The sequence below is a fragment of the Ailuropoda melanoleuca genome, chromosome 5 (genome assembly GCF_002007445.2).
Source record: "Ailuropoda melanoleuca isolate Jingjing chromosome 5, ASM200744v2, whole genome shotgun sequence".
Lineage (NCBI taxonomy): Eukaryota > Metazoa > Chordata > Mammalia > Carnivora > Ursidae > Ailuropoda > Ailuropoda melanoleuca.
The window spans coordinates 10,438,827-10,462,607 of record NC_048222.1 but is presented as its reverse complement, the minus strand read 5'-3'; the positions used below and the strand labels follow the sequence as shown (position 1 = coordinate 10,462,607).

Here is a 23,781-nt window from a genome sequence, read left to right as displayed (position 1 = left end):
CCCCCGACACCGTGCGGGGCGCGGCGAGCCGAAGCGGTCCTGCCCACCGTGACACCCTGGAGACGTCATTGCGCTAGTAAAGCAGAAACGAAATCCCACGTGTGGCAGTTGCTCTAAAAAAATATCAGTGCAGTCAGGCCCCATAGGGGGAAATATATATCTATAGGATTAAAAGTTGCTTTTATTGTAAAATATGCTGGAGGAAAAAAAAAAAGGTTCTTTTACACGGTTAGCTTTCCATCTGCTGTCTGATGCCTCTCTAGCGGGCCCTGCGGCTGGGTTCCTGATGTTGGTTTTGCACGTGAGAACCTCACGAGGACCTTCCCCCTTGGACCTCCAGTCCCGCGCTGAGGGCCGGAGAGAGTGGGACAGCGGGAGGCAGAGGGAAGGGGAGCCTCCCTGGCCGCGCACCTGTGCCCCCCACGTGTACGCGCACCCCCTGGCAGCTCCCGGCCCCTTAGAACTCGCTCTGGAAAGCGGCGGAAGTCAGCGCCCGGTGGAGGCTTCTGTGCGGCTGGAAAAGGCAGGTGCTCGGAAGCCACATTCATGTNGGGGGGGGGGGGGGGGGGGGGGACCTGCCCCGGCCCCCCTCCCCCCCACCTGCTACTGTCCCTGCCAGACACTCCCAGAAAAGCACGTGCACCAGTCTTCTGCGCAACACCGGCTGTAACTCTAATGACAAGGTTATAACAGAAACCTAAAGAGGGTAACATGTGAATACTGCGTTATTTAGCCTACAGTACAGTTAATCTGGATACAAATGATAAGGGAGAGCCGAATTGCCTTTCCCCACACTGCCTCTACTTGCCTACATTAGACCGGCCTTCAATGCAAATCTTAACCTCCTGAGGAATTAGAGAAGGCTTAGGAAGAGTCAAAGGTGGCTCGTCTTCTGACTTCTCCAGTTTGCGGGTCTCCGGGGCCGACCACCTCCTCTTCCTCGTTGCTGTGGGCTTGCTGGGTTCTGTTTTGGTGAGCAAGGGCGCTGCAGGCAATCCTATTTTTTCCGGAAACTTGAGTTCGCCATTCTCAGACAGCATCTGGGCACTTCCCTGGTTGATGCCGTTCTCCTGCTCCGCGTACCTGTGTCGGCTGCCTGCCAGGATGTCGGTCTTTGAATGCTTCAGCAGGACGCTGGCGGGATCCACGGGCGGGCCCTTTTTAACAGAGCCGTTCTTCAGGTTTCTGAGGGTCAGCGAGATGCAGACATCCCCAACTGAGAGTTTGGAACATGGCAGATCAAAGAGCTGGCTGGTTCTCTCTGGACAGCAGGATGACCAGCCCTGTCCAAACACAAAAAAAGGGTACTCTACCAAGACCTCCACGCTGACCTGTGGGAACAGTGAGAGACAGACAGGGAAAAGGAGGATGAAGACATTTTATCCTTGTTTTATGCCATACACACCCACACGTGTGTGAGCCAAATGGGGAAAGAAAAAAACAAGTAAGACTTCATTCCTCGAGCCTCATCCACCAACACACACAAACGAGGCTCTTAATTTTGGGCTGTACCTGTACTCACCATGTATCAGTGTTGGGTAGAAGCCAGTAAAAGTCCCTTTAGTGTTCAAAATACCATTTGACTAAAGTATCAGCTCTCTAGCTGGCCTCCTTTTAAACAAATGGATCGGCTCCCAAGGACGCCGAAACACGTACTCGGTGTTGAGCACTGAGCCAGGCTCTGCAGGGCACTTGAGCAAAAGATACAGTCTTGCACTTTATCAGCTCACTGGACAAATGCTATTCTCATGTATGACAGGGCTAATGAGGAATCAGAGTGAGACTGGAGGCAGGCTCCACGAGGAAGCACTTAACCTCTTTATCATTGTACCCCTGGCCCCTAGAAGGGCCCCCGGCACACAGCTGAAGCTTAATAAATACTTAGCCGATACATGAGTGTGTGCTCAGGAACTGAGGGGAGCAGAACCAGTGAAGGCTGGAGTAAAGAGGGAGGGCTTCCCTGGGACCCTGAAGGCTGGGCAGCATCTGGAGAGGGCTGAGAGGTGGACAATGTTGGGGAGAGGGTAAAATTTAGGACACAGAGAGCTCAAGGACTTGGCCCATCCAAGGTTCCCCACCAGGTACTCAAATCAGCCTGTGCATTTGTTTGAAGTCCACTATCAAAAGTGGGGGAATCTCAATGTCCTCTCTAGAGCTTGCTGTTTCCTCTCCCACCATGTGCCACGTGTGCACCGTGCTAAGGAAATAAACTGAAAAAGCCAGTCCTGGTCCCAAAGTAGTTCACAATCAAGTGGGCAAAAGAGGTACATGAATGTAATTGCCAATCAACGTGGCGAGTGGGGTTATGACACTTGAATACCGGTATTAAGTTGCTGGAGGGCAGAGGAAAGGCACAGACCAGTTTGAAGGAACGGTGATTAAGGAAGTCTTGGATGAGGATACACTGTGCTGAGTTTTAAAACATAAAGGGGGTGGAGTACAGCTGTGGTCGCAGGGAGAAGACACTCCTAGAAGTAGAGATAGGTGAGCAAAGGCAAGGAGATAGTGTCCAGTGAAAGTCCTACTGTTGCCATTAAATTAGGTTGAAATGCACTTCAGGTTCTAGCAGTTTAATTTTCATAGAAATTTATTTTCTTCAACTTATGCTATATAAAAAGGAAAAAAAAACTAATGAAGTAGTTTTAAGGAGTCAATTTTCAATGACTTTTCTAGGGGTAGTAGACTAGGTAATCTGGAACAATCTTCTCGCTGAGGACAACTAAATACTCTGAACAAAAACCGAACAAACAAAAACTAAAGAGAAAATGTAACAAATGATTTCTTATGGCATTAGACAGAAAATAAGATGATGAAAAACCACCAGGTAAGGCTCAGAAAAGGTGATGGCTGAGAGATTTAAACCTGGTGTTTGGGGCTATTTTCCCCTGAGGGCATTTGCACATTCCAAATTTGAGTAGTTTCAAAACCAAGTAGACCTCTGGTAGTCTCCAGGGGGTGGGGGAGGGGGAGAGTAGGGAATGAAATTCAGGGTACCCTTCAGGTGTACCAAGGGAAGGTGCTTTCTGGTGAGCTCCACTCTTTTGGGCTGTGACCCCAAAGTGCTGAGTGCTGTACTCTAGAAGTACGGTGAACCAGAAGTAGACAGGCCCTCTTAAAGTCTGGAGCTCAGATTTTAATCATCTTAGCCCCTAAAATTGGGTTAAGGTCTTGAATTATTTACAGAGTTTTTCAAATAAAAGGCACTCAATTAAAAAAAGAGGAATGAGGTCCATGAACAGACCCCAGGACAGGAATAAAAAACCAACAGAAACAATAGATATTAGAAACAGACCCATGGGGGCTTCTGAGTAGAGTCATCAGCTACAGACATTAAAATGACCTACATTTACAATATTTAAGGAGATTAAAGACAAGCTTGAGGATTTTGGTAGAGAACTAGAATCTGTTTTCAAAAGATCCACAGAAATTCTAGAATAAAGAAACATACATTTACTAAAATCAGGAGAACACAATGGATTTTCCAACAGAATAAATATGGTTGATGAGAGAACTGGAAAACTGGATTCCTTAATTAGTGCTTTGGAAGAAACTATATAGAATGAGACATGGAGCCAAAAAAATAGTTAACACAGAGGAGTGGTGAGAGACATAGAAGACACATTGAGAAGATCTGAGAGAATCTTAAATAATCTTAAGAATCATAAATTGAATCATACCAGGAGGAAGGGAGATCCTGGGGCAGAATGAATGTTTCTGAGGTGATAAGAGCTCGAAATTTTCCAAAATTGGTATGAGACGATAATCTGCAGATTCAAGAAGGCCTAATTCCCAAGCAGGAAAAATAAAAAGAATTTCTCACCCCGGCAAGGCACAGTTTAACTGCTACAAACCAAAGATAGGAAAAGAAAATCCCCAAAGTCTCCAGAACAAAATGCATATTACCTCCAAATAGGCAACAATTAAATTCATAGTTGACTTCACACTAAAAAGAATGGAACTATTTTGGGTATCATGTTCCTTCTCACCTGTATCAAAACTCCCATTGAACAATGAGTTCTGGGTTGCAAAAGAGGATTTGTTTTTCCCACTTGTCTAAGTCTCTATGAGCTAACCAAAACCAAAGGCAAGTGCAAAGATTACAGGTGGGGAGTTTGTGAAGTCTGTCTATATTCAAGTGGAGATCAGAGAAGCCCAATCAAAAGAACTGTGAGCTGACTGACAGCGACAACTGTGAACTGAACAAAAGCTCTTTGTAAAGAGTTGATTTTGAAGATTGTGATTCCCGCTTTGGAGGAGCTGAGGTGATTGGCAGTGGAAGGAATCCCATGTGAAATACCTTAAATAAAAATTTATTGACTTAAAAAAATGGAACTGTTTTGTCTAGAAGACAAAAGAATATCTTCAAAACAATCAAGAAAAAGACCTGCCAACCAAGAATTCTATATTGGGCAAAAGGAGCCTTCAGGAAGGAAGGCAAAATACATTTTTCAGACAAACAGTAATTAAGAGAATTCGCCGCCAATAGATCCGCGCTGAAGAAAATACTACCAGGTATTCTTTACGTAGAGAAAAAAATCGATCCAGTTGGAAGTTTGTAGATGCAGGGAGGAACACAGAACAATGAAAATGATAGATGTGGGTAAATCAAAATAATATTGACTATATATAATAGTACTTAAAATGCTTTGTTGAATTTTATACACAGGCACGCGTACACAAACACAGAAATAATTAAAATACACCCCCGAAAAAACCTGTGGCTTTCTATTTTACCTATTTTTGATAACTATGATTGATCTAGTTGTACACACACTTCTTGAATGATATACTTTATCTGTTCCATAAAAGTCATAAGTATTTTTAGAGGGAACAACTGGGGTGAATATTCAAGTATATTACTCTAGTGTGTGTGTGAGTGGGAGCCCATAGAAATGTGCATATTATCTGGGGGAAAACTGTTCTGGGCTTTTTTAATAATGTAAAGAGAGCTAAAAATGTCTGAGTGTCTACTACCTGTCAAACGTTTAGCTACAAACTTCACAAAAAGTATTTTGTTTATGCTCACAGCAGACTAGGGAAAAAAGTACTAGAGTTCCAGTTTTACAAATAAGGAACTACAGTCTCAGAGAGATTAAATCACTTGCCTAACATCATATCTATGAGCTGATGGAACAGTGATTTAATCCCAGTCTTTGGCCCCCAAAACCCATTTTCTTTCCCTATGCTCCTATCTCTCCCCCTGTGAACAAAGATATTATAATGCCACTAAAAGAGATGAATTTAACATTCTCACTACCTCCAACAGTGATAAATGTTACTTGAAATAAATAAGATCCAATGGCTTTATTTCATGGTTCAGAAAATTGTGGAATAGTGTCTGCCTTGTAGCTACTCATACAATTCTAATCTCCCTACATAAGTGGGTGATGAGGCTGATATTTAATCACGGAACTACATTATCTCTCTCTCTCTCACCCATACACACACCCCCTGAACATATACATTTGCATATACGTATGTACAAAGATACCTCCAAATTACAGTATCAGATGGGGATGCCCCCCGAGTTCCAAGTGGCAGGACCAGCCTGGAGCTGGCTTCATAAATCCTGTCTCAAACCTCTTACAGCCATTAACACCATACCACACAGAAGGAACACATCCTACTTCAAGTGGGGATCGTTGAGCTGCAATCGAAAGTTATAGAAACAAAGTTCTCAAGTGTAAATGCCTCCTAAGACTCTGCTGGCTTATCCCTGCCTCACACTGGTCAGAAGTAACGTGACGTTCGTAACATTACAAACCCTATTTCTAAACACACTGGCCTCTATGATGGCTTTGCATTTTCCTACATGATCCCTGGTCCTTGGGTACAGTCTGTGTGTCTCCTTGCTGACAGACAGCCTGACACCTGCTAATGGTCAGGTTCTTGGTGGGTGAGCCAAAGTATATGAACTCCTCAGTGCAGCCAACGTTTCATGTTCTGAATATAACATTTACCGTATACTTGTCAACAAATCTAACTGAAAATGTCTACATGTTACCAGCTATCTGTAGACTCATTTTTTAAGAAGAAATGTCTTCGAGGCCTTTATACGAGGTAACATTACTGATCATTCCAAAAGCTATGATGCAGATGTTTATGCTTCCAATTATACACGTCATAATGTTTGGGGGCATTTTGAAAGCCCTACATTACTCTTTCATCTCAAAACTCCCAAGACAAGTCTTAGAATTAAATGTTGTAACGTGCTCCAGAGTTTGAAGAGCCTACCTAAAAATTCATGAAAGTAAAGTGATGAGGAGAGAGAAGATTATTTGAGCTGTGGACTAAAAAGCGCTGATAATAATAGAATTTATTTTTAACCTGGATAGGTTGGGGAAGATCTTCTCTACCACTTCAAAGGCTTGCTTTTGCTCCCTTCCTCCTAAATTCTGGCTTTGTCTCCTCCCAGAGAAGTTCTGCTCTCCTGGGACAATATGCCACATGGCACATCCTCGGCTTGGTCTACGCAAATTAGGAGCAAAAAACTACTCAGACAATCTGATCGTTGGACGCAGTGGACAGGATAGCTCAGGCCAAATGTTATTTTTGTCCTCGCTAATTACTTATTCTCACTAATATTTATCCTCACTAGTATTCTTCTCCTCCCTAATTATGTAGATTGAATTATCTAGATAATGCATTTTTGGGGGGTCTGCATACAGGTGACCTAAAATAAGTTCTTTCCTCTTTCTTTGGTGAAAGTCAAACCCGTGTCGCATATATCTCAAATAAGCACGCTCGAGTATTCGTAACAAATCTATTTTTGTTTCATAATTAGGTTTGTCAGAAGGACGTAAACATTCTTAAAGGTTAACTGCTCATTAACAGTTAATGAAGAAATCACACCAAGGGATTTTTCTGTGAGAATACAGATGGTTTGGTGGATCTCCTTGGAATTCCCTTGGTGGGGAGCACTGTCTACCTCAAAACACGCTGTACTGTTCTGGAGATGAAACAAAGAAGGTGGGATTTTGTGACATGATGTTACTTGAAACCAGAACGATTAGTCCATGAATTGCTTGAATTTGAGACCCACGTGGGTCTTCCCTATGGTGCCTAGAGCTTCAAAATATTATCGATCAAGCATTCACACTCCAGGGTTTGCAGTTTTAGTAATGTTCATCATGTAATCTTGAGCACCTGCTAAGTGTTAGGGACTGGAGAAGAGTACCTCTGGTTGAAGATCCGGTTCTTGCCTTCAGTGGGGAGACAGAACATGCAAACAAAACAAAGTAACTTCACAAGGGTGTAGTTGGCTAATGGCAGCCATGTTATCTGATGATGCCTGCTTAGGGGTCTACTGGCAACTCAAACTTTATGTGTCCCAAAGAGCCCTCCTGGTATGTCCTTGCCCACTGGTGCCTAATCTGTTCTTCTCTGTCTCCATGAATGGCACCTCCGTGCTTCCAGGGGTTCAGATCAAGGTGCTGGGGATCATAATTTACTTGGCTCTTTCTCACACTGCACATCTCCAAATTACAAGCAAATCCTGTTGGTTCCCTCTTCCAAATACATCTAGAATGAGACCATTTCTTCCTGCCTCCACCACCACTGCCCTGGCCAAGCCAGCTTCTCATTGGGAGAAAAGCTGCCATGAACACGCCCAATATGGTCTGCATACACCCCTGCCACCACTCACTGCACGGTAGTGACACTGGTCTCCTCGTTGAAACTTTAACTCCAAAAGATATGAGCCTCTGGTCTGTACATTTGCTGTTCCTTCCATTTGGGATCCTTCCTGCCCTGTGTACTGTTGCCTTCCGTTCCCCTTTTCAGAGAGAGCTTCAGGGACCACTACCCTATCGAAAGTAACGACCCTCCATCCCTAGTATCCCTATCCTCTCCAGGGTGCTTTATTTTTTTTCCCACAGCACTTATTATATTTGCTTACGTATTTGTTTGTGTCACCTCTTCCCCCAGACTCCCCTAAGACTACATGCTCCATGGGGGAGCAGATATTGCCTGTTTTGCTCATTGTTCTCTCACTAGAATGCAGACTATTTCCTGGTGTGTAATAGGTGCTCAGTAAAAATCTGAACGAATAACCAGTTCCCTGTTTGTTTTCCTTATGTAAAAACACTGCAATGGCACAAATGGCCAACAGAGGTCAATGTTTAGATGCCGGAAGGCTCTGACTGTCCTTGTTTCTTTTTGCCAGCCAGGACTAAATTGGACTTCCGGTCCTCCCCAGCGAGAAGAGCAGAGCCTTCCCTGGGTCTGGCTCACCCCTGAACAGGCAGCTTTCTGGGCTAAGAAACAGCTGCCTCAACTCCTCCTGATTTTTTCGAAATCACACTTCAGTTGCTTTCTCTCCACTCCTGAGTTCCCTTTTGCTCTTTCGGATGTGCTAATAATCATTAATTCATTTTATGCTCATGCCAGGGTTCAAAGAGTCTCTGATGAAACCTCAAGGAAAATATATACAGGAGGGCAATGCCATATAAAACCCAAGCATGTTACATAACTTCTGGCGGCTCAACACAGCCCATTTTTTTTTTTTCAACCCATAAATACATTCTTTTCCAAACGCTTTGAGCAGTCTGCAGGATGAAATGTGAGCATGAATAGCCTTTGTCCCATGTCAGCTTGAGGCCCCTCTGCCTTTCATCTCTGGATGCCTTGTAGCCAGCACCTCTCCTTTTTAGGGGCGGGTTACCTCCCATCCTTTTCCACCCTTTCCTGCCCTCCTCCTGCTGCGGCAGGCACACCCGTTAGCTCACCCCTGCTTCTATGAGAAATCTGCCCACCCCTCCCTCTCTCTAGCACCCTGCTCCCCCTCCCCGCAAATCAACTCCTCTAAAACGATCACCTTCAATTTCTATTGAGGATGGAAGAACCGAGACAGAGAGCAACACATCCTTGCTTTTGGGTTGATGATTATTTATTCAATGTCACCTTGCTGGTCTGGCTAATGACTGGCTTTTAAGATCATTTTTAGCTCTTCCGTGTGTAAGTTTAATAAAATTCTTTTAACTACTTAGTCAACCACTACTGTATCTAAACACTGTATGCGTATCCACATATTCATGCTGTTTGGATGTATATTTCAATCTTAGATTGGTGCTATGTCTACATACACACATATGTACATATCACCAAAAACAAGATATAAAGAAAACAAAACGTCTGTTGTTTAAATATGTCTCCCCTTTCCTCCACGAGAATCCCTGTTTTCACAAATGTGAAGGGCGTCTGTTTTACAAAACATTTTTTGCTCGTCACTATCCCAGACGTACAAATTCTGCCCCTCCCCAGGATCAGTGAGATCTCTCAGAAGCTGGGCTTCAGTGAACAGGGCTTGCTTTTGGTGAAATCATTAAGTTGGGAATTGCCAACTTTGCCTACAAGTGAAATTCTTGATCCTGTTTTACCAGGAGACAAAAAGCTCATCTGCTTTCCTTGAAGGCCAGTGTGCGCGACTGCGTTCTCAACATGGAGCAGTGCTTACGGGGCTGAGAGACCCATTTACTCCAGTGTTTAAAAATCATGAAAAAAACAGTCACAACTCTTCAGTCGAGTGTAAGAATATCTGTGAATGTTCTATTTAAAACATTTAATCACGTTAATGCTATAAGACCTGACTTAGTCTTTGGGGGGAAGCGTTTCAGGGTTGTTGGGTAAACCCACACCCTAGTTCAGAGACGCCCCCAAATGCAAATCCCAAATGACATGTGGGGTTCTCCTCCTATGCTGTGGGCTGGCTCCCAGGTGGCTGGGAGGCTCTGACTCAACAGGTGGCTGGAACAGCTCTCAGACACACAGATTCTATCCCACTTGCCCTCCTCCCCTAGGGACTTAAAAGGTGTGCCTTAGGAAAACGATGTATTATTCTCTGCTAAAAGAGAAATGAGTGATCAAAGCCACTAAGAGACACGGAGGAACCTTAAATGCATATCGCCAAGTGAAATAAGTCAGTCTGGAAAGGGTACATACTGCGTGATTCCAACTATATGACATTCTGGAAAAGGCGGAACTACAGAGATGGGAATAGATGAGTGAGTGGCCCCGGCTCTGGGTCGGGGGGTGGGGATGGGCAGGATGCATAGGTGAAACGTCGATTTTTAGGGCAGTGAAACTACTGTGAATGATATAGCAATGCTGATATATGACACGATGCACTTGTCAAAAACCACAGAACGTACATACAGCACGAAGAAGGACACTTAGCGTAAGCTATGGTTAAAAATCATGTATCAGTACTGCCTCATGGGTTGTAACACACGCACTAACTACACAAATGTTTTAATAATAGGGGAAGCTCTGCGTCTGGGAATCCCTGTACTTCCTGCTCAGTTTTTTTGGGGTCAACTTAAAACCTACTTTAAACAATAAAGTCTATTCATTAAAAACCAGCTATTAGCAACAACGAGCATCTGCTTCCATAATACGTGTAAGATCCCCTGGTTGGGGGCACGTATATCACACACAGACTAAAGGAGAGCCTTTTTCTTTTTCTTTTCTTTCTTTTCTTTTTTTTTTTTTTTGGAGGGGTACACAGACACATAAACAGAAATGTGGTTTGATACCATTTCTTTCTGTTGGGAGACTTTCTGGCATGAACCCAGAGAGGAGGATTATCACTGACAACTGGACCACAGCCCCAGCTCTGGGCTTTTTTGCACACGAGGAGGTCACTATCTATTTTTTGATACATTAGGATTCGATCCCACCAAGCTCCACATGTGAAATGCTGGCAAGTTGGTTTGCCTTGGCTGCTAAGGGACCATGCAGACTTCGGTGCTGCTCGCATGAGGTCTGGCTATTTTTAGGCAGCCGCTAATCCATCAAAGCATAAGCCACCCGAGGAGTCACAGAACATAGCAGTCAAATTAGAAATAGTGGAATGAAAGAAAAGCCGTCGGGAGACGTGCAGTGAGCACATCATCATAACACGTTGTACTAGCGTGTACACACACACGTGTGCATGCACACACATGCACGCGCACGCGGGGGCCGCCCGGGACAGCTACGGGAGGTAAGTGGCACTGAATATTAAACAGCCACCGAGGAGGTCAAGGGAAGCAGTCACCTTGGGAGGATCTGGGAAGTGAGAGACAGCCCGGATCACATCAGTGGCTCTCGAGTCAGGCAAGACACAGTCCAAGGCAAGTGTCACCCCAGAGCACTTTACAAATAAAACTCACTACAATTCGACTGAGCAAGTTTTGAGTGCTCTTCAGAAACGCTGAGCCTGGGGAGCATGGGACGGAGGGATGGGGAGGCTGCTCACAGGCAGAACGTGTTTGCCCGATGTAAGCGGAGGGCTCCCAGGGAGGAGGGGGGATCCTGGGCAGAGGCTCGCCCAGTGGGCACCTGGCAGAAGAAAAGCGCACGAAACCTCCGTTTCGGGGGCTCTGACCAATGTGGACGGCTGGGCCACCAATGCAATCCTCCAGGCCAGCTCATGCTGGCAGCAATCCAGTGGGTCTGTAAACACACCAGCTTGCAGGAGGGCAGTCAGCCCTTCCTGGAGAAACAGCGGTGTGGGTGCTCCGGAACTTTATTCTTGTTTCTGGACCTCTCTAGACTGCCTCTTCTTTCATAAATTCTTTTTCAGAGCATGAAGCCTTTTATTTATTTTTTCAGAATCTAACATTTCTCTCTTTTTTAAAGACTTATTTATTTATGTTCAAGAGAGAGAGCACAAATGGGAGGGGCCGAGGGAGAGAGAATCTCAGGCGGACTCCATGCTGAGCGGGGAACCAGATGTGGGGCTAGATCTCACAACCTTGAGATCATGACCTGAGCCGAAACCGAGAGTCAGCCGGTTAACCGACTGTTAACCCAGGCGCCCCTAACCTTTCTCTTCTCATGGCCAAAGCCACCTAAATTGAAGCAGGGAGGGTCCCTGACATTGTCGAGGGCCTACGGGGTGCTACATGTTGTGCTGGCTCCTTTGAACACATTTTCTTTCATGCTTACAACAACTCTCATTCTTACCACTTCCTCAGCAGAATTGAGCACTAACAGGTACCCAATTTGCACACGGTCCAGGGCTACGGAGGCGTGATAAATCCTGACTTAGGTATTTTTAGCTCCCGGTCCTGCATTTTCTTAACCAGCTCACTTGCTTCCCGCCCCAGCAGAGGATGCCCCCCCCGCCATCCTCTCACTGAGCCACGCCGGCTCCCACTACTGTCAGGGGATCCCCTCTAGGACTTGCCGCGGACTTACCTAATCTTGGAGAAGAATATCAAGTGGATTATATTTGGGAGTGGGGCCCCAAGGAAAGTGATTCTGTTGTCCACTGGGGCTTTCAACCAGAATCAGGGAACATTCGGGAAGCAGGGAGACTCTCCTACCTGGGGTGGAATGTGCTACCTGTCCCTCAGCAGAAGAGGAAGGTGACACAGAGTGGCCAGAAGGAAGTATCGTGCGGTGCCTATGGTGGGAACAGATGACACCTGGGATTTTCCTTCACTCTCCCACAGCAGCAGGCTGGGGGACTGGGTGCAAAGACACTGCCTGTGTCGAGAAATACCACAGCGGGGATGGCCGAGACACGGGGATGGTGACACATTCGCGACAGTGCTTTTCTCCCACACTGCCTCGTCTGGGGCTTCAGCTGGAGACTACACTGGGGGCGTCTTTCCACAATAACAATTAGGAGTTCAGCTCCTTAAAATAGTCACCCAAACGAAAACCCTGTCTGCTTTAGACAGGAGGGTTTCAGTTCCCATGGGGTCTGTGGGCTGATCAAGATCGGGAGGTCAGTAGAGATTCCCTCCGTGTCCCCCTTTGGTTTTCGGTGAGCGAATGCTGGCAGTTTCTACAAGCTCTGTTCCGCGGGGCAGAGAAGGCCAGGACTGCAAAAACGCAGGAGGCCCGCGATATACCTTGTACAAGGAATCACTTGCCTGTTTGAGGGATGAGAACAACGGCAGTTCTGAGGGAAAACCCCGCAGAGCCGATCGGAGCCCCGACTCGTGGCCTTTCCCCCCACTGTCCGAAGGGGATGTTCACCGTAGGTTTTCTGAGGTCATACATATCCCCGTGGCTCGCCTTCCACGCAGGAATTTCTGCCTGGAGTCATAACGCCATTCGGCGGTTGTGTAGAAAACCATCCCCCATCAATTTTGTGATTTTGCCAATTAACTTAAACAATTTGCACAGCCCTAAATCTCCCCGTGGGTGCACGTGTTACTGATTTCTAACGAGTTGAGAAGACACGGCTGATTCTCCAGGCCAGGCGAGAACACTTCTCAGCGCCGCACCGATGGGGGACACGAGCTCACAGCCCTCGGAACGTAAATTAAATCCAGATATCAGCTCTCTGGCTCCTTTCCTCCTCCCCCTCTCGCCTTCTCTCGGAGTCTCTCCCGATCCCGCTCCTGTCACTCGTGGCAAGCACAGCTGGGGGAGTATTTTACTTGTGATGATGTCAGCCTGTCTCTGATAGGCTTCTGGGTAAAGTGACAAATCACTGGCTGTGTCGGGGCCTTGCACTTTTTGTTTTCCCAGCTCAAACCCCCAGCCACCTTTTTAGCAGGCGACAGCCCTCCCCAGCATGCGGCACATCCATGCGGGGCCGCCCTGACAGACCTGCGAACAGGCCGAACAGGCCTTGACAACCATTCTACCTTCTCATTTGCACCTCGGCTGTCAGCAGAGACTCGTGGTCTGGCTGCGGAAGGAAAGGAGACCTCCCGGGGAAGCCGATTACTCTATCATTCAAGCATCCACGGTGCAAAGTATGGAGCCGGGAAAACACAGGGAGAGGCTGGCTTTCCAGAACGCCGGGTCCACTGCGACCTCGAGAGGCCTGGCAAGCTCACGTCCACGAGGCTGCCAGGGTCTTGGAGAGGTTGCCTGCTCCCAGAGCTGTTCTGTATTCTCAGGGCGAAAAGAGGTGTGGGTAAGCAACCAGCAGGCTCTTGAAATAACACCTCTTCCCATGCCTGGCCCCGTTCACAGGAACGCTTGAAGGGCGGAAGGGGCCATGCAAAAACACACTTGCATTCTTCTTTTCCATGCTTCGCCTGGAGTCTGTTAGAAGACCACTTTGCTAAAGACAACTCGTTTTCCTTCCACCCGTGCCCACCTCCAACCCACGCAGGCAGGCGGGAGCGAGCAGCACCTCCGGGCAGGGAGCTTGAAATAAAGCTACCACTTAAAAAAAAAAAAAATCCTGATTTTTGCTTTTTTAAAAAAAATCTGAACTCCGAGAACTCTTTCTGGGATCTTACCAAAGACTATAAGCCTATGGTGACCCTGCACCAGAACAAAGGGGGGCAAAAAGCTCTTGGCAGGGCAGGCCCTCCGACATTGAGTAAGACCCCACATCTGGTCATTCACAAGCACTTCTGGAAAACACTGGAAAATCCCCCTCCCCTGCAACTTGATCTCTTAAAAATACCCTCAAAACAGTCCACACCATTAACTAGTTTTTCTTTCGTTTTGTTTACCCAAACATCACCTATGCCATGACCGTTCTCAACTCCAACTTGAAGGATGCGCCGTCATTTTGGGATTTTTCAAAACCCTCCATGGAAACATTCCCAGGAGAGCGGGGCTCGGGGCTCGAGAGCCAGGAAGCCCCCAGCCTGGGGACCAGACCTGTTTGTCTCCAAGCCACCTGGACAGGGAAAGTGCTGTTTTCTATAAATGGGCTGTGGAATAGAAGCGTTCAAGTGATTTAAGACACTGTACAAGAGTGGACTGAAGAAGACCATGAAAATTCATAGAGCTAATAATACTTCTAGGCTTTAACAGAACTGACCTTCGCTGCACCTTACCCCTTGGGGTTCCTATTTGCTACATGCGCAGGACATCACCTAGGATTCTCAGACAATGTTAACCAGGCCTGTGATTTTCTACATTCTGATGCTTTGGCATCTTGGAGCCTTGCTGACTCTGGAGGGACTGCCCCTCCCAGGGTTAGCTAATTCCTTCCCCGGGAGAGAGATCTTCACATGCACACCAAACACCCACATTCCCCAACCACCTCCTCCACTGGGTTCTCACCTCTGGGCCATTGTCCACCTGCCCTCATCACCCTAGGCCCAGGTACCAGACACCCAGGGACAGCCCCTGTGCCCCAGAGCCCCCAGAAATTATTCATGCCAGCCAATCCTCGGCCTGCTTACCCCATGTTGCTCCCCGCTTCCCATGGAAACCACCATACAGGCTCTTGGCCGTGTTCCCTCCTGGTCCCCTCTGCCTCCTGATTGACCCTGGTGCTTCCCCATGCAGCCCCGCATGGCCTGCCCTGTCTTTTTGGGATCTTGAGTTTCAATGGCAGCTGTGTTCTCAACTGTCGGCCTCACCACCCCTAAATGATAACAGCACCTACATTTTAAAACACAGACGTTGGAACGGGATGGGGTGACTGTAACCATCTATCTCATGCCCCCACCCTGACCAGCACGGTCTTTTCCTGACAGGTAAAAAGGGCACAATGACCCCTCGAAGGGCCTGGAGCCCTGCAGCGTTTCTCCATCAGGGTTCCTCATCTAAGCCATAGTATAAAAAAATATATATATATCTTGAGTGGTGATTTTCTGAATCCTACGGAGGATGGTGCCTTACTAGCCCCAGTCTATAAGAGCACAAAAGTGAATTCGTTACAAACAGCGGATGCCTTGGGGCACTGGGGCTTACCTCTCTCACAGAACCTGGATGGAAAAGAGGATGGGTCTACAGTCTGGATATAAATGAAGACCCTGAACTCTCCCCAGAGTGCATTCGGATCTGCCTCTCGGGAGACACTCATCTTGCCAGGAGAACGGTGACAGCAGCATGGTGGGTGCCCCTACTTGGGCGAGGGGGGGGTGAACATTACCTGTGCTCGGTGCTCCCCGACAGCAAACTGGATCACGGCCACGCCGGGGTGGTGGCTATCCTCGATCCTCTCCACCGTGCTGGAGTCGATCTTCAGATCGCTGCTGATCTCGGCACTCTGGATGAAGTCTTCCGTCTTGAGGTCCTCTACCTTCTTGAGCTCCCCGTTGGCCAACTGGATGATGGAGCCTTTCATGAAGTAGGGGGGCAGTGTGGGGGGCGCCGCGGCGGGGGACGCCACCGACTGCACCACGGGCAGGTGGATCTGGGCCTGCACCATGGCGGGGTAAGCGGCCTGTGTGACCAGGGCCTCCGGGCTGAAGTTCTCGCTCTTGGGAAGGGCGGTGGTGACGAATGTGTGAGGCATGGCAGCGAATTGGGGCGACGAGGTGGCTATGGCGGGGGCTGCCCCCGACCCCTCCACGTCGGCGCTGCCCACCGGGATGAGCAGGGGCTGCGTGCCGGGGATCACCAGGTGCTGGGGTAGGCTGCCGGCGTACGTGATCGCTTGCTGCTGGCTGCTCAGGTAGCCGATGACCGGCGCCTGCGTCCCCGCGTAGAAGGCGGTGGCCGGCAGGCCCACCGGGAGTGGCTCTGAAGCGCTGTGTGTGGTCTGGATGACCGTGTGGGGGGACAGCGTGGCGACGGTGGCGGCCTTCACACCTTCCGGGCCCAGAGCCTGTTGGGGTGACAGCGCGTAGGACCGGTGCCCAGGCTTCCCCAGGTGCAGGCTGCTTTTGTCGTTGAGGGTGGACGGGGAGGCCTCCCGGTGCGTGACCTGCTGCACCTCCAAGTCCGCGGCGGGTGTGTTGCTGGTGGGCAGGACCATCACAGAGGCCCGGACCCCCGAGGAGTCCCGGCCGCCGTAGTCGGCGGCGCTTGGGTGGACCACCACGTGCCTGGACTCGTACGGGTGAGGAAGGGACTTGCCGGCCTTCACCAGGCCCAGGTCGGCCGAGCTCGGGGCCCCGTACCTCCGGCCCTTCTCCACCTCCCCGTTCAGGAGCTCCTTGGCCTGCATGGCCTGCTGCAGCCTGCCACTCTCGGCTTTCTTGGCGGCCTCGCGTGGCACGAAGTGGCTGCCGGAGTCGGTGTATTGCACTACGACCTGGGGGGAGGGCCCCAGGGTGAGCGTGTGTGGGATCATCGTCTGGTGCGGGTGGAGGTGTACGGGGATGGCCGGAGGAGAGGCCGTGCGCCCGGCGCTCTGCGGAGAGCTGGAGATGTGGACGTACTGGTTCTGCTGGGTGGGTGGGGGGGACCCCGGGGTGATGAGGCCCGGCGTCCTGCCCAGGTGCTGCTGCTGCTGCTGCTGGGGCGGCGGCGGCTCAGCCTTGTGTCCTGAGGCTTGGCTCAGACTGCCCATGTTGGCCAGCAGAGTGGAATAGGCCTCCAGCTGCGAGCGCTGGGATGGAGTGGTGGCCCCCGCGGCAGAGGCCACGGCACTGGTGACGGGGCTGGCTGTCGGGGAGATCAGCTGTGAAGGGATGAACCCGGCGTAGGGCCCGCTGTACTGGGAGGACCCGATGAACTGGAAGGTGTGTGGCAGGTGAGCATACTGCACGGGGGACACCGGCGTCCCGGACTGCGGGGGAGGGTACGCCGTGGGCAGCGTGCTGGTCGCCGGGACAGACCTGGGCGCGCTGGGCGGGGAGTAGTCCAGCCCCGTGGACAGCGCTTTGTGTAAACCTATTCCCTGTTGTAAACCGAGCTCCACCGAAGTCCCCGCCGGGCCATGCCTGCCGCCCCCGTGGGTGCGGCCACCGGAGTTGCCCGGCAGCCATGCCACGGCCTCTGCCCGGTGGTTGTCGCTCGGCGGCACAGCCGCCTTCTCCTCGGAAGGCCGGCTGGTGGCGGGGATCTCGCGCTTCTTGGGAGGCAGGCATTCGTTGCTCCGCTCTTGGTTGGATTTCATTTTTCGCCGTCCCCCCTCCACGGTGACTGTTTCACTGTCTGGCTGGCTCTGGTTTTAGTCTGATACATGGAAAGTCACATTTGATTTCTGCAGGGGATCCAGGCTCTTCATGAGGAATCATCTCCCCGTGGGTGCAATCCGCCAGCAGCAGCTCTGGAATCTGGGAAAAAGGAAGAGGGTGGGGACGAGGGGAAGAGGCAAGGCAGGAGGAAGGGAAGGAGGAAAAGGAAATCAAAATATCAGACTGAAACTCGGCCTCTAGCTTCACCGTGAATTCCCAAAACCTGATGAGAGCCCCAGCGTGAAAGCACAGAAAACACTGGCCCTCAGGAAGATGAGGAAGATATCGAGCACTCAAAACCTTCAAGCAGATGCCTTCTTCTTTTCATTTTTTAATTTTTTAAAAAGTCGACTCCAGCCTAGCGTGGAGCCCAACACCATGCTTGAACTCACGACCCTGAGATCAAGACCTGAGCTGAGATCAAGAGTCGGATGCTGAACTGACCGAGCCACCCAGGTGCCCCACAGCAGATGCCTTTTTATGGCATTAACAACTCCCCTAAACCATCTGCATCTCCTAAGACCTGTTTCTCAATACCCTCTCTCCCTTTTTTCTTTTCTTCTTAGAGGGTAGATGATTTATTTCTTAAATTTCCTTTTCAGAAATGCTGATCCCTTCCTCATCTCTTCTTTCCCTTGCTGGAAAATCAAACGAAGCCCACAGGGAGGGTGACATCAGGGAAAGTCAGCCTCAGATGCAGGTGCTGGGAAGGAGCAGGTGGAGAGTGGGGGTCCTGAGTGGTCTTCGGGCATAAGCTCATCTACCAGAGCTACTACTCAGAAGTTCTGCCTGACTCTGGGTCCATACTCGATCCACAACCATTCCCTCTTCCCTCACACACACACACACACACACACACACACACACACTACACATGCCAACTCAGCAGAGGCAGCCAAAAATAATCTTGTGCTCTACAAGTTTCCAAAGAATTCCCAGTACAGCTACTCATATGGTAACAGAAAGCCAAAAGAATCTGCGAGACAGTTAAAAACTGAATATGGTTATGGTTAAAAACAAGAATAAGAATGCGCTAATAGGGCGGATGCATCGAAGGTTCTTTCACATGCTCCTTTCATTCCTCTTTCTTTCTTTTCAGGTAGTCTCTGAATTTTCTCTTCACACCGCCCTCCCTTTCTCCTTGGAAAGGGCCAACCCACCATTAACCCTAGAGATGAAACCTCTTTCAGATCAATCAGACCCGTGTGCTTAACCCTGGATCTATAAATCGTGGGCTGGGAGCCAGGTGTTATGGATACACATCTCAGTCCCTCAGTGACCAGTGAGCCCCGAGTTACCATGACTGTGGGCACATGGATGCCCACTGGCAACAGGCTGAACATCAATGGCACCAACAGGAACCGGGCTAACAAGCAGCAGGTGTGAGTGCCTCCTACCGGCAGCAGCTGTAGACAGGAGCAGTGTGGTGTGCTGGGTTCCTGGGGCCTGGGCATCAGGCTTTGGGAATGTCAGGCCCTGGGGGGTTTTGGCATTTCTCCAAAAGCTCTTGCGAGCAAACACAACAAGACAGCAGACTTCTGCACCTGAACCTTGTCAACACCCAAGCAATGGCGACATCCGTACTGTAACATGGCCTCTTTCCTTTTTCCTCTCTGCCTGCACCAGCTTCTCCCCCCATCCCCCTCCCCAAATGGTAACTTTCGTTTGGGTCCATGATTTAGTGGTCCTTGTTGCTCTTGCTTCAGCAGGATCATTGAACGTCACCATAAAAGGGCACATGACACAAAAGGAAGTCCCCATCCTTAATGGTTGTGATCCAGGTATATATGAGGTGAAAGTGTAGAAATTTGGTGTCTCAACGTCAAAGGTCATTTCAGTAACAACAGGATTTGTCATGTGACAAGAGAGGCACTTTAAAGACTGGGACGGAGGGGTGCATGGGTAGCTCAGTAAGTTAAGTGTCTGCCTTCAGCTCGGTCTCAGGTCATGGTCTCAGGGTCTTGGGATCAAGTCCCGCATCGGCCTCCTTGCTCAGCAGAAAGTCTGCTTCTCCCTCTCCCTCTGCCTCCTCCCCACCACTCGTGCTCTGTCTCTCTCCATCTTTGTCTCAAATAATAAATAAAATCATTAAAAAAAATAAAGACTGGGATGGAAAAGGGAAGAGATCTAGGACGTTAATGCTGGAGAAATATCTGTGTGGAGGGAGTAATGTCAATTATTTGCCCTCCTGACCTAGGGCTTTTAGAAGTCCAAAAGAACTGTGTTCTGCACAGCCTTCTTTTATAAACAGTGCAGCACATAATTTACACACAGTATTTGCAAATCAATCAGGATGACAGTGCTATTTCTCTTTTTTTGTATAGTGATAAGTACTATTTTTTAAAAAGATTTATTTATTTTAGAGAGAGAGAGATAGAGAGCATGAGTGTGTGAGCGGGGTGAAGGGCAGAGAAAAGGGAGAGAGAGAATCCTCAAGCAGACTCCCCACTCAGCGCGGAGCCCACCTCAGGGCTTGATCTCCGCACCCCGAGATCCTGAGCTGAGCCGAAATCAAGAGTCCGGGGCTTAAACAGAGCCACCCAGGCACCCCAGTGCTATTTTCGAAACAATGACAGAACAAAATTAAACTAAAAAATTATAAAAATCAGTGGCCCCTTCTGGCTGCTTAAAAAGTACTGACAATGATCTTTTATCTTTAGATTTCAAGAGTCACTTAAGAAACAATTGTATAAGCTCCCACATTCCCAGACCAAGTAGCAAAGAAGTCATTTAGGAGATCTGCTCAAAGCAAACTGGTCCATGCGCCCCCTGCTGGTTCCACAGCAGCACTGCTCCAATAAAACCCCACAGGATTTCATTAGGGATGTTCATGCAAGAGTGATATGTCAGAATCCAAAATGAGAACATTTGCATATAGTAGGCCCAGCCAGTAAGGGAATAGGTTAATTAGTCCAAGGCAGCTCGAGGGAAGAAAAAGCAGCAGCATAAAAGTCCTTTCAAAGCCAAGCAAAATGTCAAACACATTCAGAAGAGGTCCATTAGCAATGCAAATGTAAAATTGCCTGTACAACCAAATGCACAATATACAAAACTAGAAAACCCCTCTGAAGGTACTTTTTAAAGAGCCCAGCTTTAGTGAATCTGAAAAGGAATGCTGACTTGGTTCTCAGTAGTGACTCGGTTTATTTATAGTGTTCATTTGAGAGACACTGGCTTAGCTGGTCCTAAAGGTCTCTTTAGAGACTCCAGGGCTGGTCTTCTGCTAATGGACCACTAAGATATATTGGCCTTAATGCACAGATTCAAATGTATTCTTCTGAAAAACGATCCACTGATGAACATTTTTTCCAGATAATACTAATGATTAACCCAGGATCCAGAGATTAACCCAGGAGCTGGAAAAACTAGGGCCAGACTGATAAAAATTTCAATCTATCCTCCTGCTACATTTAGAAAGACCATGTCTCCTATTTACCAGTGGAGCTTGGAGGAGACAGGGGCTCTCTAATTCTGGGGGCATGTGTCCCTTCTCTACGCTCACCTGCTCTGTCCTATCTGGATCTCCCATCAGGGAGAAGCACTGTGAGGGGAGGGATTGAGTCGCTGTATTTCAGAGAACCACCAGAGGGCGCCACAGTTTGTCACCAGGCTGATTATTCACGGCATTGAAATGGCATTGAAATAAGGGAGAGGTATATTTTGAAGGTGGAATAGCACAGAAGGGTAAAAAAGGAAGGGGGAGAGAAAGAGATACAAAAAAGAGAAGAAGAGAAAAGGAGAGTAGGATTTTTGCTTTTAGGGTCTCTTTCTAGCTGCAGACAAATGGCCTCAGTGTCCCTAACTACCTTCTTGGGGCTGAAAAACACCAGTGGTTCACCGGGGCCCCTGGGGAGCTCACTTCTGGATGAACAATAGAAAGAGTTCTTCCAAACACTATTTTATAAATGCCAAGCTACCAAAGAACCCCGTATGCAGATCCCATTGTGCAAACATTATTATTAAGAAAGGTACTCGATGAATCAAGGCAAACTTACTCAGGGTTTGCCTGAGAATCTCTGTTGTGAATGCACTCAAGTGTCTTTATGTCTACATTTTTATCTCTCTTTCTCTCTCTCTATTTAAAATTTAGCTCAGTGGCATAAGGGGCTTGCTCTCCAAAGTGCGTCCTCAGACTAGCAATGCCAGTCCCCCCCACCCCCCCCAGGAGCTCTAGAAATGCAGGATCTCAGGCCCCCCCCCAGCCCTCCTGATTTAGAATCTGCATTTTAACTAGATCTCCAGATGATTCATATTCACAGAAAGGTTTCAGAACCTCAGGTATGAGATTAAATTTTCTAATCATCAGCTCCTCAACAAATTAAACATCTCTAGCCTTTCTTTCTGATGGAGTAGTTTCTGAGAAATGAAACTGGGTGCTGTATATCCAAATGCAGAGTGGATGGAGCCTCGGAGATAAGCAGCTAATATTTCGGGAATATTCACGAGTTTATTTTGGGGTCATTTAGACTCCACATAGTTCTAAGTAATGAATACTCCTTTTCTTCTGGTTCTTTGTGTCTTCAAAAAGTATAGGGAAACACACTTAAAAAAAAAAGCCGATATCATCACTTTGATACATGACTCCATCATCTCCAAGAAGAAAAACAAAATTTAACAAAAGAAGCCCCGCACTTCCATCTCTGCTATAATTCAAAAAAATTTCCCCCATTACCATGGATTTACGCTGTTTCAGAAATGATGGGAAAACGAGACGCCTCTGAGCTGGCAGATGTGTGAATGTTATTTACAAGACTCCATCTTGTAAATAACAACGAACTGCTTTGAGTGGGAGCCACTCCTTGGAGCTTGATACCTACAGTCCTAAAAAGGCACCCCAAGGGCATGGCAGTAAACTGGGTTGGTCTGCCTAGCATGCCCCATGGTGTGAGTTTCTCTGTTTGAGTGGATCCCACTCACGAGGCATGGTTTCAGTGTTAGAGAGGAAGAGATGCAGACAAGGAGCTTGGGTAAGTTCTGGAAAGACTGTATGAGCATTTAGGAGACAGACTATCTGGCCCTGACAGGCAAGGTCAGCAGGGCACGGCAAGGATTCTCTAAGTCCTGAACGTGCCCGTCTTCCTGTTTTATGCTACTGCTGAACTGGAAGGTCTGTGCCGTGCGCTGCAGAAAGCGCTTGATTGAGGTTAAATATTAAAAGTAGGCCTAACCCTGTCATCCGTGGGGCTTCCAGGATGAAGAAAGGTGTGTTGGATGAAAGCACAATTAGATACCTTCGCCGCTGATTGGACAAGCATGGCCCGAGGGAAGGGGATCACACATTCATCAACTACTTACTTTCTAGTATGTACCGTGGGCCTTAACTGTTCAATGTCCGCATGGAGCAAATGGAATGCCAGAACTCTGTTTTTAGTTCTATTCTGCTCTACATTTTATTGGCGTTTTTGTTATGTTTAGAGGCAACGGAAAGCTGGAAAAGAAGCTTTCTGTATCACGGCAATTAATAGTCAAATACAGGGATCCTGCCCTTTTTGAAAGTTTGTGTTACACACTTTGCTTTTGCTAAAGACGTATATTAGCACCTGCTTTTGCGAACCAAAAGAAATCCAAAGAGGATTTTGCTTTTACAAAAAAAGGCTAAAAGCAAAGGTAGCATTCAGCATCTGTTTTGCCAGGAGGGACTGTAGAGGCAGCATGCATCCTGAGCGGTGAGAGTGGCGCCACCAAGCGCCTTTTCTAGGAACTACACCCAGCATCTCGGCATCAAGCCGCCATAGTTTGAACCGTGTCTTGCAGCATCTGGGCTTTATCTGGATTTATTTTGTGCATCTGTTAGCAAGATGTGTCCTGAGGTATCAGAAAAGCCTAAGAGCGGTTAATTTTGGGGCCTGGGAACGCTAAAACCTTCTCCATGTAAATTAATGATAATTGCTTCTTCACTTATTATCATGTTGGCACACAAGAGTTTCTGTAGGAACGCTCTACTTTCAGATAGTGGGGGGAACCTATATATCCTCAGAAGCTGGAAGTGATGGCACAAAACCAAGAAAATTAAGATCCA

At 48.1% G+C, this 23,781-nt stretch overlaps 1 protein-coding gene and 1 non-coding gene across 5 annotated transcripts in view; both read right to left on the bottom strand.

Moving 5' to 3' along the window:
- Positions 1-557: 557 nt before the first annotated feature.
- The window catches only part of ATXN1 (ataxin 1), a 243,849-nt gene continuing 220,625 nt past the window's right edge, over positions 558-23,781 (bottom strand). For all 4 annotated transcript variants that reach the window (XM_034660287.1, XM_034660285.1, XM_034660288.1 and 1 more), the window contains 2 exons: positions 15,788-17,861; positions 558-1,331 (listed from right to left, as the gene is read on the bottom strand). In XM_034660287.1, coding sequence (XP_034516178.1) covers positions 801-1,331; positions 15,788-17,701 — 2,445 coding nt within the window. In that variant the 5' untranslated portion in view covers positions 17,702-17,861 and the 3' untranslated portion in view covers positions 558-800. The remainder of the gene's footprint in view (positions 1,332-15,787; positions 17,862-23,781) is intronic.
- LOC117802515 lies at positions 3,972-4,093 on the bottom strand. The gene has a single exon (XR_004625890.1). It is a non-coding gene; the product is annotated as a small nucleolar RNA SNORA40 (small nucleolar RNA).